The sequence below is a fragment of the Chrysemys picta genome, chromosome 6 (assembly GCF_011386835.1).
Source record: "Chrysemys picta bellii isolate R12L10 chromosome 6, ASM1138683v2, whole genome shotgun sequence".
Taxonomy (NCBI): Eukaryota; Metazoa; Chordata; order Testudines; family Emydidae; genus Chrysemys; species Chrysemys picta.
Window position 1 is genome coordinate 75240561 of NC_088796.1, and position 12913 is coordinate 75253473.

General features: G+C 43.2%; 2 protein-coding genes across 3 annotated transcripts in view; both read left to right on the plus strand.

Moving 5' to 3' along the window:
* PRR16 (proline rich 16) overlaps nucleotides 1–12571 on the plus strand; it is a 250122-nt gene extending 237551 nt beyond the window's left edge. For both annotated transcript variants that reach the window (XM_042854644.2, XM_005305140.4), the window contains one exon: nucleotides 10773–12571. The gene's annotated coding sequence lies outside the window, so the exon portion shown is untranslated. The remainder of the gene's footprint in view (nucleotides 1–10772) is intronic.
* Nucleotides 1992–4905, plus strand: LOC135984333 (uncharacterized). The gene is made up of 2 exons (XM_065599264.1): nucleotides 1992–3284; nucleotides 4279–4905. The coding sequence occupies exons 1-2, from the start codon at nucleotides 2708–2710 to the stop codon at nucleotides 4752–4754; spliced, it is 1053 nt and encodes a 350-aa protein (XP_065455336.1). The 5' UTR covers nucleotides 1992–2707; the 3' UTR covers nucleotides 4755–4905.
* Nucleotides 12572–12913: the final 342 nt, after the last annotated feature.

The following is a 12913-nucleotide window of genomic DNA, read 5'->3' on the forward strand; positions in this document are numbered from 1 at the left end:
ATTTAATGCAGTGCTTTGTATATATACCTCTCCCAAAATGGTAAGAACTTGTAAAATTAGATGCTACATGCCTCAAAATGGGCAGCTAATCACGGAGATCCCAAAAATTAGTGGATGCTTTTCCAAATTTTTGTCCTAAACACTCTTTCTCTGCCTCAGTTTCCCATCTGTAAATTCAGGATAATACAAATTTCTTACCTTACAAGAGAGTTGTGAAGGAAAAATTGCACAAGCAACCTTAATTCTATCATTTCCTAATTTTTGAATGCTTCACTTTACAACTTAATATTCTTTTAATGTTAATACAGCTCTTTTGTATGTAATATTTATTATTTTAAAATAATGCGGGGACATTCACTCCACCTGGTTTCTGTGTGTTTCAGAACATTGCAAAACTATGTTTTCTATGGGAGATCCCATATTAGCATACAAAAGATTTTTTTTTTCTTATGGAGACCATCAGTCAAAAAGAGACCAATTTTTAGACATCATGTGAAGTTATCAAAGTATTCAGCTGTGCCCTGGGAATGAATCATGCAGTGTAGGTTGACATCCAAGATAACAAATGCTGCTAGGAGAATATGAATAGACCTTTCATGTTTCACATGGATATGAATTTAGATATATATAGAGACTGCATGTCAAAAGAAAAAAAAAGAAGAAAGTGATTTTGACATCACTCATAAGGGAATTCAGTGTTGTTCTGAATAAGTTTGAGGAAGGACTGCATACTGACAGACAGTACTGATAAAATTATTCATGTTTGTATTGAATTGATTAAACCCTTCATGTATAAATTTAGATGGATTGGTTGTGGAATTTCCATTTTGCTGGACCAGTATGCAGCACAATCCAGGGACATTGCCACCACCATTGCTTTTTCACAATGCAATATTAGCCTGAGGAACTCATTGCCACAAGGTGTAATGGAGGCCAAAAAATTTAAGGATTCAAAAAGAGTTACATATTTCTATGAGATAGCACTACAGATTTAAATGGGATATAAACTTATGATTCAGCATGCAAACCAAGTCCTGACTATCTGGAATTAGGATGAAACCTCCCCTAAAGACGAATTATACCATAATTGTCCATTATACTATTTCGGTGAGAGGCAAAATACTGGACTACATGGGCCACTGTTGTCATCTGATATGGCAATTTCTATGCTGCTATGCACCCACATTAATCCTACAGTGAAATGCTAGGAGATTTTTCTCTAGTACCTGTCAAAATGATTATATTGCAAAAATGCATCAAATACCAGGTGTAGCCTTGCTTTGTCTTTCAGTAGAATTGAAGTGATTGACCCCTATATCTCAGATGTAGGGAAATGACTGTTTCTGTTTATATTGTGCCAACACCAGTCTTTCTCTGTCCCCATTACCTCATCATCTGATGAAAAGATATCACCAGTCATTTCTTGTTTTTGTTTGCTAGATCAATGCTGGGGATAAAACCTGGCTCAAAAACTGCAGGAGAGTAACAGTGTTTTAGCATCTAGTCTCTGGAATGGAAGGATGCAAAAATTGGAGAGGTAAACAAGGTCTGCTACATAGTTTAATATATGGTCATGATGAGGAAAATGACTGCGTGAAACTGGAGTATTACAGATATGCTCACTGTGTATATTCTGAGTTTAAGTCCTTGCTTTAGTAACAAAAGGAAGTTATTAGTTTTTGTTTTTCTCCCCTTAACCAATGCAGAATCAATATAGCTATGGCGAAATAATAGGGATGCTTCTATTCTGACACGGTACATAATGTACTTTTCAACTAAGTTTCAATTGAAGAATCTTCATTATTTATGATAATGTGGGACCATGAAGAACCCCGGTTGACTTTCAGAGCCTATGCTGAGTTTTCAATTTTTTTCAACCTTCTTTAACTCTAAATACATTTGAGCACTTCTAAGATGGATGTTACTGAGAAACAATAACTGAACACCAATTATGCCATAATTAGAGCATAGCCTATAATAATAATAATAATATATGGAGATATCCTATCTCCTAGAACTGGAAGGGACCCTGAAAGGTCATTGAGTCCCTAAGTGGCCCCCTCAAGGATTGAACTCACAACCCTGGGTTTAGCAGGCCAATGCTCAAACCACTGAGCTCAAACCTCTCCCTCCCTCTAAATGTGCCACATTACCTTAGCTGCAGTCAATTGCCATACATTATGAGTACATACAGTACAAATCTGAAGATTACTTTGGATTATACATTTTCTCTAAAGAAACTACATTGCTAATCTGTGCCTCTGGTATGTAACAGGGGAGATTTGATTTATTTCTAAGGTCTCAGCACTTAGGCCTGGTCTACACTAGGCGTTTATGTCGAAGTTAGCGCCGTTAAATCGAATTAACCCTGCACCCGTCCACACTGCGATGCTATTTAGTTCGACATAGAGGTCTCTTTAATTCGACTTCTGTACTCCTCCCCGACGAGGGGAGTAGCGCTAAATTCGACATGGCCATGTCGAATTAGGCTAGGTGTGGATGGAAATCGACGCTAATAGCTCCGGGAGCTATCCCACAGTGCACCACTCTGTTGACGCTCTGGACAGCAGTGCGAGCTCGGATGCTCTGACCAGCCACACAGGAAAAGCCCCGGGAAAATTTGAATTTGAATTCCTTTTCCTGTCTGGCCAGTTTGAATCTCATTTCCTGTCTGGACATCGTGGCGAGCACAGCAGCACTGGCAACGATGCAGAGCTCTCCAGCAGTGATGGCCGTGCATTCTGGGAATAGAAAGAGAGCCCCAGCATGGACTGATCGTGAAGTCTTGGATCTCATCGCTGTGTGGGGCGATGAGTCCGTGCTTTCCGAGCTGCGATCCAAAAGAAGGAATGCAAAGATCTACGAGAAGATCTCTAAAGACATGGCAGAGAGAGGATACAGCCGGGATGCAACGCAGTGCCGCGTGAAAATCAAGGAGCTGAGACAAGGCTACCAGAAGACCAAAGAGGCAAACGGACGCTCCGGATCCCATCCCCAGACATCCCGTTTCTACGAGGCACTGCATTCCATCCTCGGTGCTGCCGCCACCACTACCCCACCAGTGACCGTGGACTCTGAGGATGGGATACTGTCCACGGCCGGTTCCTCGGACATGTTAGGGGACGGGGAAGATGAGGAAGGAGATGAGGAGGGCGAGGCAGTCGGCAGCTCTCACAACGCTGATTTCCCCGACAGCCAGGATCTCTTCATCACCCTTACAGAGATCCCCTACGAAGCGTCCCCAGCCGTTACCCCGGACACAGAATCTGGTGAAGGATCAGCCAGTAAGTGTTGTAAACATCTAAACATTTATTTTTAACAAAACAGGAATATTAACAATTAAAAGAATGGGTTGTTCATGATTAGTGTGCCCTAGGCGCTTAACGGTTTAGTAAGGGGCAGTGCAAGTTTTGAAAAGAAATCTAGCAATGTCCGGTTTTCAGTGATTGTCCAGCACAAGCCGCTCTACTGTTTATTCCCTGCTACTGCAGCTACAGTAAAATGCGGTCTATGTGTCCGGGGATAGAGCAGTAATCCTCCTAGGACATCTCGATGAAGCTCTCCTGGAGGTAACTTGAAAGCCGTTGCATGAGGTTCTTGGGGAGAGCGGCCTTATTGGGTCCTCCGAAGTACGACACGTTGCCGCGCCACGAGATTATCAAGTACTCGGGGATCATTGCTCTGCACAGCAGGGCGGCATATGGCCCTGGTCTTTGGAGGCTTTCCCGGAGCATTCTCTCTTTGTCGCTCTCGGAGATCCTCATCAGGGTGATGTCGGCCATGGTGACCTGCTTTTAATTAGGTAGGGGAATGTTAGTGTTGGGACTGCTTTCCCGTTCCTTTACAGAACTGTAACCGCTGGTTTGCAGCCACGCGGTGGAGGCGGGAGAGGGGCAGCCGAAAGGGATCGTTCCCGGGGACAGCCGCGAGGGGGTGGGACAGGGGCAGAGTTCCCGCTTGCCGGATTGCTGGCAGCAGGGACTGACATTGATTTAAATGTGAAATGAGGCCAGTGGTAATATAAAAGTTTTAAACTGCCACAAGTGTACGGCTTACCATGTCTGCCTGCAACAGAAATTCCGTTGTGCTGCCTCGCTTCTCAAATGTGCTGTTCAAGACCCCAGGCACTGAATGCGAAGGCCGAGAATTCGACCTTGTGCTGAGTGCGCATGTGAAAGGTGCTGTGCATGGTCTTGTTCACAGAGAAAGACTATGTTCTTTGTTCACAACTACATTTATCTTTCTGAGGAATTCACTCCCTTTTTCCCATTTCCACAGCCCCGTCTGCGACTGTCTCACAACCTAGCCTGGAATCACACTCCCAGAGGCTAGCGCGGATTAGGCGTAGGAAGAAGAGGACACGGGAGGACATGTTCTCTGAGCTTATGGCCTCTTCCCAAGCCCAGGCAGCACAGCAGACCCAGTGGCGGGAGAACTTGACCCGAATGCACCAAGCCAACATGGATCGGGAGGAGAGGTGGCGGCAGGAAGACCAGCAGGCGACTCAAACGCTGCTTGGACTACTGAGGGAGCAAACGGACACGCTCCGGCGCCTTGTGGATGTTCTGCAGGAACGGAGGCAGGAGGACAGAGCCCCGCTGCAGTCCATCTCTAACCGCCCTCCCCCGCCACCAAGTCCCATACCCACCTCACCCAAAGTGCAAAGAAGGAGAGGCGGCAGAGTCCCTGCTAAGTCTCACTCCACCCCTGCAGAGAGCTCTAGTAGCAGAAGGCTCTCATTTCCCAAAATTTGAAAAGTTCTTTCCTTCCCGCCTGACACAAGCCCCCGTCCAAGTTTCACCTCCCAATGCCATGTGTAGTTGATAATAAAAAATTCGTTTCTGTTAACTACTGTTTCAATCATGTTCTTTTGGAGAAGGAGGGGAAAGGGGGTTGGTAATTGGACAGGACAGTCTCCTTTGGCAGGGTACATAGTCGGGGGCAGGCACAGCAGCAGGGCACATACACAGTGCAGTGATGATGTGACTAGTTGCCCCGGTTAATCTGGGAGGTTGTTTTGATGTAATGTTGGGGGGGGGGTGGGTTGCTCTGTGACTTTGTGGCGGGGGAGGGCAGTTACAGATCTTAAGCGCCGGTCCTTAGGCAGGATCACAGAGCCACACAGCATGGGATCTGTAACCGTCCTCCCCCTGCCACAAAGTCAAATAGACCCCCCATACACACAGTCCCGATCAGGAGGGTTGACAGGCTCCATTGAAACAAGCATCCCACCGCAGCGGAGCCTGTCAATCCTTGAGTTTAGAAGCTGCATTCGCGTCACAACACTACACCCGCCCCGCACCACCGTCTGCGTCCCAGTTTTAAAAAATTCCCGCGAAAACAGTATTAAAGAAAACGGTGTGCTTTAACAAAGTAGAACTATTTTTATTTCGACACGTGTGTTGGAGGGGGGGTGAAGGGGGTATGTAACTGGATAGGATAGTCAACATTACCTGGCTAAAGAAACGGGGGCAGGTTTAGCTTCTCAGTACACAAACTATAAAGTCACAGGTTACCCTGCTCACTCAGGAACTTTGCTTTCAAAGCCTCCCGGATGCACAGCGCTTCCCGCTGGTCTCTTCTAATCGCCCGGCTGTCTGGCTGTGAGTAATCACCAGCCAGGCTATTTTCCTCAACCTCCCACCCCGCCATAAAGGTCTCCCCCTTGCTCTCACAGAGATTGTGGAGCACACAGCAAGCTGCTATAACAATGGGGATATTGGTTTCGCTGAGATCACAGCGAGTCAGTAAGCTTCTCCATCTCCCCTTGAGACGGCCAAAAGCACACTCCACCACCATTCTGCACTTGCTCAGCCGGTAGTTGAAGAGTTCTTTTTCAGTGTCCAGGGCGCCAGTATAGGGCTTCATGAGCCAGGGCATTAGCGGGTAGGCTGGGTCCCCGAGGATGACTATAGGCATCTCCACATCCCCAACAGTTATTTTGTGGTCCGGGAAGTAAATACCTTGTTGCAGCCGTCTAAACAGACCAGAGTTCCTGAAAACACGAGCGTCATGAACCTTGCCCGGCCATCCCACGTAGATGTTGGTAAAACGTCCCCTGTGGTCCACCAGTGCTTGCAGCACCATGGAAAAGTATCCCTTTCGGTTAATGTACTGGGTGGCCTGGTGGTCCGGTGCCAGGATAGGGATGTGAGTTCCATCTATGGCCCCACCGCAGTTTGGGAATCCCATCGCTGCGAAGCCATCTATGATCGCCTCCACGTTTCCCAGGGTCACTACCTTTGGCAGCAGTACATCAACGATTGCCTTCGCTACTTGCATCACAACAACCCCCACGGTAGATTTGCCCACCCCAAACTGGTTCGCGACTGACCGGTAGCTGTCTGGCGTTGCAAGCTTCCAGAGGGCTATGGCCACTCGCTTCTGTACACTCAGTGCAGCTCGCAAGCGGGTGTCACTGCGCTTCAGGGCAGGGGACAGCAACTCACAAAGTTCCAGGAAAGTTCCCTTCCGCATGCGAAAGTTTCGCAGCCACTGGGATTCATCCCAGACCTGCAGCACTATGCGGTCCCACCACTCAGTGCTTGTTTCCCGTGCCCAGAATCGCCGTTCCACGGCATCAACATGACCCATTGCCACTGTGATGTCCTCGGCGCTGGGTCGCCTGCTTTCTGACAGGTCTGTGCTACTCTCAGACTTCAGGACATCACCGCGGTGCCGTAGCCTCCTCGCCTGACTTTTCTGCATCTGCCTCAGGGAAACCTTTATGATAAGCTGCGAGACGTTGAGAGCGGCCACAACTGCAGCGATGGTCGCAGCGGGCTCCATGCTCGGAGTACAGTGGCGTCCGCGCTGTCAATGACTGGAAAAGCGCGCGAACTGTTTTCCCGCCGGCGCTTTCAGGGAGGGAGGGCGGGAGTGATGGACGGATGACGACAGTTTCCCAAAAGCACCCTCGACTCATTTTGTTACTCAGAAGGCATTGCCGGCTACACCCAGAATTCCAATGGGCAGAGGGGACTGCGGGAACTGTGGGATAGCTGACCACAGTGCACCGCTTCGAATGTCGACGCTATCACCGTTAGTGTGGACGCACAAAGTCGAATTACTGTCCTTAGTGTGGACACACACGTTCGACTTTGCAATATCGATTACAAAAATTCGATGCAAGTAAAATCGAACTACTCTCGTAGTGTAGACAAGGCCTTAGGACACCTGCCAACAAGGGATTTGAGCCACTCTGAGTGGATGTTCCAATACCAGTAACTACATCTCATTTCCTTTCTGTTCATGGGCAAGACTGGAAGCTCCTCACAGCTACTGCTGCTGCTTGTTTCAATTACGTGCTGGTTACCACTATGTTTCTGTCATATAAAGTGGCATAGCGTATATACTCTTCAATATCAGTCTGCCATGTGGATATCATTCTGTGGATTTATTGCTGTTTTCTGACATTGATAACTTCAGAATCTCAAATTTAGCAGGGTTCAGCTGTGTGCTGCAATTTTAACAAACTAAAAGTCAGTCGGACAGTATCTAAAGAAAAAAGTGTAATATATATTATTGATATTTTAAAGTTAGTTACGTTTGGCATTAGATTTGCTGCCAAAGGAAAGTGGTTTGAGTAGCAGTTATTCAAAGAAGTGGCAAAACCAGCAATTATGTCTTCAAGGTGCTTAGCACAACAGATCCCAATTGGGGCTAGTTGCTACTAGAGTATAAATATTAAATGTGAATAAATATCTGTTTCCTTACTCCCTGAGCTGGGATCACAGCACAATTAGCATGCTCAGCCCAGGGGAATGGGAGAGACAAGTTGAAACTATATTTATATTACTCTTCAGTGCCCTCCTTTGATTGGCACATGGAGTAACACTGCTAGCTCCAGTGTATCCGGCAGGGTAGTTGTAAGGCACCTGAGTGTTGTGGGGGCATGAAGAGAATCATAGAATTGTAGGATTGGAAGGGAGCTCAAGAGGTCTTCTAGTTCAGTTCCCTGCACTCAGGCAGGACTAAGTATTATCTAGACCATCTGTGACAGGTGTTTGTCTAACCTGCTCTTAAAAATCTCTACTAACAGAGATGCAACAGCCTCCCTAAGCAATTTATTCTAGTGCTTAACCACCCTGATAGATAGGAAGTTTTTCCTAATGTTCAACCTAAACCACCCATTGTTTCTTGTCCTATCCTCAGAAGTTAGAGAACAATTTTTCTCCCTCCTCTTTGTAACAACCTTTTATGTACTTGAAAGCTTATCATTTTCCATTTTGTATGTGTGCAACTGATTGTTCCTTCCTAAGTAGAGTACTTTGCATTTGTCCTTATTGAATTTCATTCAGACCATTTCTCTAGTTTGTCCAGATCATTTTGAATTTTAATCCTATCCCCCAAAGCACTTGGTATCATCCACAAACTAATCCTATCCCGCCCAGCTTGGTATCAATGACAAACTTTATAAGTGTAGTCGCTGTGCGATTATCTAAATCATTGATGAAGATATTGAACAGACTTGATCCCTGCAGGACCCCACTTGATATGCTCTTCCAGCTTGACTGTGAACCACTGATAACTTTTCTCTGGCAAGGGTTTGCCAACCAATTATGCACCCACCTTATAGTAGCTCCATCTAGGTTGTATTTCCCTAGTTTGTTTATGACAAAGTCATGAGAGACAGTATTAAAAGCCTTACTAAAATCATGATATACCACATCTACCACTTCCCCCTTATCCACAAGACTTGTTATCTTGTCAAAGAAAGCCATTAGGTTGGTTTGATACGATTTGTTCTTGACAAATCCATGGTGACTGTTACTTATCACTTTATTAACTTCTAGGTGTTTGCAATTTGATTGCTTAATTATTTGCTCCATTATCTTTCCAGGTATTGAAGTTAAGCTGACTGGTATGTAATTCCTCAGAATGGCCTTATTCCCCTTTTATAGATTGGCACTATATTTGCCCTTTTTCAGTCCTCTGGAATCTCTCTCATCTTCCATGTCTTTTCAAAGATAATTGCTAATGGCTCAGATATCTCCTCAGTCAGCTCCTTGAGTATTCTAGGATGTATTTTGTCAGGCCCTAGTGACTTGAAGACATCTAACTTGTCTAAGTAATATTAACTTGTTCTTTTCCTATTTTATCCTCTGATCCTACTTCATTTTCACTGGCATTCATTAAGTTAGATGTCCAATTGCTACTAAACTTTTTGCTAAAAACTGAAACAAAAAAGTCAGTCAGCACTTCTGCCATTTCCACATTTTCTGTTATTGTTTTTTCTCCCTCATTGAGTAAAGGGTGTCCCCTGTCCTTGGTCTTCCTCGTCCTTTTAATGTATTTGTAGAATGTTTTTTTGTTACCCTTTATGTCTCTATCTAGTTTGATCTCACTTTGTGCCTTGGCCTTTCTATTTTTGTCTCTGCATACTTGTGTTATTTGTTTATATTCATCCTTTGTAATTTGACTTAGTTTCTACTTTTTGTGGGACTCTTTTTCGAGTTTCAGATCATTGAAGACCTCCTGGTCAACCCAGGGTGGTCTCTTGCCATACTTCCTATCTTTCCTGTGCAGTGGGATAGTTTGCTCTTGTGCCCTTAATAATGTGTCTTTGAAAAACTGCCAACTCTCTTGAACTATTTTTGCCATTAGACTTGTTTCCCATAGAAGGAACCATGCCTGGGGGAAATCCCTACAACAAGAAAATAGCCTGATAAAACTATCTTTGGGGCATTTGAAATTCCCTTTGAAGGTCTACTCATACAAAATGTTTCAACAAAGTAATAGAAGATTTCTGAACACTGTAATATTCATGGTTTTACAGAAAACACTAATAATTGAGCTGGGCCTCTTAGGTCCACTGAATCTGTATCAGACTTAATATTAGAGAGTCAGTAAGATAGGAAGTGTTCTAGTTGGCTCAGTGATCCAAAGGTAAATGTAGGTGTAAATGCAGACTGCACTGCCTCAGCAAATCATTCTTTCTCATGACATATACAGCAGTACATTCTCATGGAAACAAGCCTGGGGAAAAAGGACTACAATGATGGATTATTTAACAGATCTTCTTAAAATCCTAACTTTGCACCAAAGCTACATTTTAAGAAGCAGGAGTTGGACTCCTTCCTAAATTTAGTTTGACTTCTGAGCGGTACTCTAAAATATTTAAAGTTATCTTTTCAATTAAGAATTTTGCTTCTTAATTTTCAATATTAAGGGTTTGGGTTTTTTTAAATGCACTATAGTTGAAGAGGGCATTCTGTTACAGATGTCAACCCTTCTCACCACACTACTTTCAAAGCCTCTCATTTATGTTCTGGGCATCTAAAATATTGTCATTGGTTGCAGGGGCATGCACAAGGGGGAACAAGCAGGGGCACAGGCCCCCCAATAATTGTCAAGGGCTCGGAACTTCTCTGACTCTGGGGCTGCAGAGGCAGGAAAGAGCGATTTCCTTCCTAGGGGGAGGGAGATAGAGTGAGTTCCTACTGGGGTTGTGAGGAGGGAAGAGCAAGCTCCTGCCAGGGAAGGGGAAAGAGAAAGCTCTTGTCGGGGTCAGGGTGGTGGGGAGCAGCAAGCTCCTTGGGGGGTGGGGGGGAACACACATATTTTAACCCATTTACACCAACGGAGGATCTGGTTCTGTATCAGTAAGGATGTACAATCATCACACAACCCAGTGCTTTAAGAATTTGGAATTATGTGGACTCTTAATTAAATGAAAATGTTAAATGAAACTCTTCCCTATTATGGTTTTTATTTGTTGTTAACTATGTGTCTTTAAAGTTTTGTTTTCTGTTTTGTTTTCTCTTTGACAGCTCCTTCAGGCTGGAAGGAATATCTACATTTGGAGGCATATCAGTTATTTCTTTGATGTCGGATTCGTCATTGTGACTTCTTGCAGGCCAGATCTGATGAAAGTAATGAGGAACCTGACCCTCCTTGGAGCATGGAAGCCCTTAGAGTCAGAGCACAACTAATCACTGGTGTAATCTGCATGAAATCATCTGCCTCAGATCTGACAGCTACGAGCTGAGCCCTGACAAAAGCCACAGCCTTAAATTCTGTTCACTCAGAAAGAAGAATAAAGAGGACTAAATACCTTGCCCCATGACAGAAACAACTGTCTCCAAGCCTGACACTTGAGAAGTTCAGTACTGAGCAATTAGAGTAACAAACAATAAATCAATTTTTCATGCGGTCCAGCCAGCATCCAAAAATATTTAAATATGTAGCCAAAAGGAAACATGAAGCACTTAAGTGATTGCAGGAAAAGCAATGCATGTACTACAACAGAGGAATATTGCTTTTTGTGGGGAAAGAAGACCTCTGCCATCCCTTGTACATATTCAAAGCCATAGAAGAACGGAGCTCCAGTGATGCTAAAATGTTTGAAAGAATGTTGTCTCCTGTTCTCCACCCAAATCTGAAGGAAAAAATTAGCTGTTACAGATTGCATCTCAATGCACTTCTAATATTTGCACTGTCACTTCCATTCAGGGTAATGATGTGTGCCATCATTTGCACAGATGGCCCCATGAGATTTTAGACCGCAACAAGCTGTATCTTGCAGGGGCTCCAAAAGGAATTAAAAAGTAAAAAGCTGAAGAAAAGGAATGCTCTCTTACAGTGAGAATTTCTCCCCACAGGAAAATAGTCCTTCTTAAGATTAAAAAAAATATGTATATGAGAAAAGCATCAACGTGATAAAGTGGATTTAAAAAGGGATCTAAAATTTTTTTTAATGAAATTCATTTTATATCATAGTAACAGCCAAGAGATTGAACTATACACCCAGAATGTTCCTGTTGGACATTGACAGTATCCTCCTAGAAAATATTAAAGAAAAAAGTCATTTGTAATATGTATTTGACATATAATAATTTTTATAGCCATTTATCTATGCTTCATGAAGAAATGTAAAAGACAAACAGCATTTTCAGTTTATTTTTCTAAATAAATGTGTTGTTTGTATTATTTGCAGTCACTTATTTTAGATGGTTTTCATTACCCCAAAAAAGGATTTAAAGATGGAACCAAAACATAGCAACTGTTTTGCCATGTTAAATCGTAACGATTTGCAGACTGAAAGCTTTAATATAAATATTATAATTTGTAAAATTATAAAGTATATTTATACTGCAAATATGTATGGAAAACAAGAAGAGGAGGTATTTTAACTCTTAGTTTCAGTACATAGGTTATTTTGATAGTCACATGAACGAATGTGAAGTTATATAATTGGTACAGGTTTTTTTCTGTAATAATATGTTGTAGCAAATGAAGATTCAGCTGCCTAGGAATTCAGAGAATAATTCTAATGTTCATGATTTTCCAAAATTACACACACTCCCCTTGTCAAGTGATTCACTTCATCCAGGAACCACTTTTTTCATACTGTAACATACTCACAAGGCCATTAAAGATGCCGCTATTTGGTCAAGAGGAATTTGGAAACCTAAGGGGTAAGAGAGATTGATCATTACAATCATCCACAGATTTTCATTTAGGAACAGTCATTGTATCTGTCTAATGGAGTATTTTGTTATCAAGTCATTGAACACATTGATTCTAGAGCTGTTTTGAATAAAAATATATATTTTCCTTTTTTTCATTATCCTCTAGCCTGTGTGTAATTTTAAGAGAAAAAGCAAAGCATGTGATATCAATTCTCTTACTTTAACCATCAGCTTTAATCTAAACAGGCTTTTCTTTATTCCCTTTGCTCTTGAGGAACATACTAATTAAGTGTTCAGTAGGGGAAAAGTGTTCTTTCAAAAATGATCTCCTCTAATATATAGTTGAATTTGAAATGGGTAAATAACTTAGTACTCGTGCTCTATTCTAACGTACTAACAAACGTGTATATGCTTCACCCCTTCTTATGGATGAAATGACAGAACTGCTGAAGTGTGTGCTTGAACCCCTGTTACTGCTATAGATGATAAAGTACCTGGGC

Coding starts and splice junctions, on each gene's coding strand:
- LOC135984333 (XM_065599264.1), top strand. CDS start 2,708: ATGCAGAGCTCTCCAGCAGTGATGGCCGTGCATTCTGGGAATAGAAAG. Junction 3,285..4,278: donor ATCTGGTGAAGGATCAGCCA/GTAAGTGTTGTA, acceptor CCATTTCCACAG/CCCCGTCTGCGACTGTCTCA.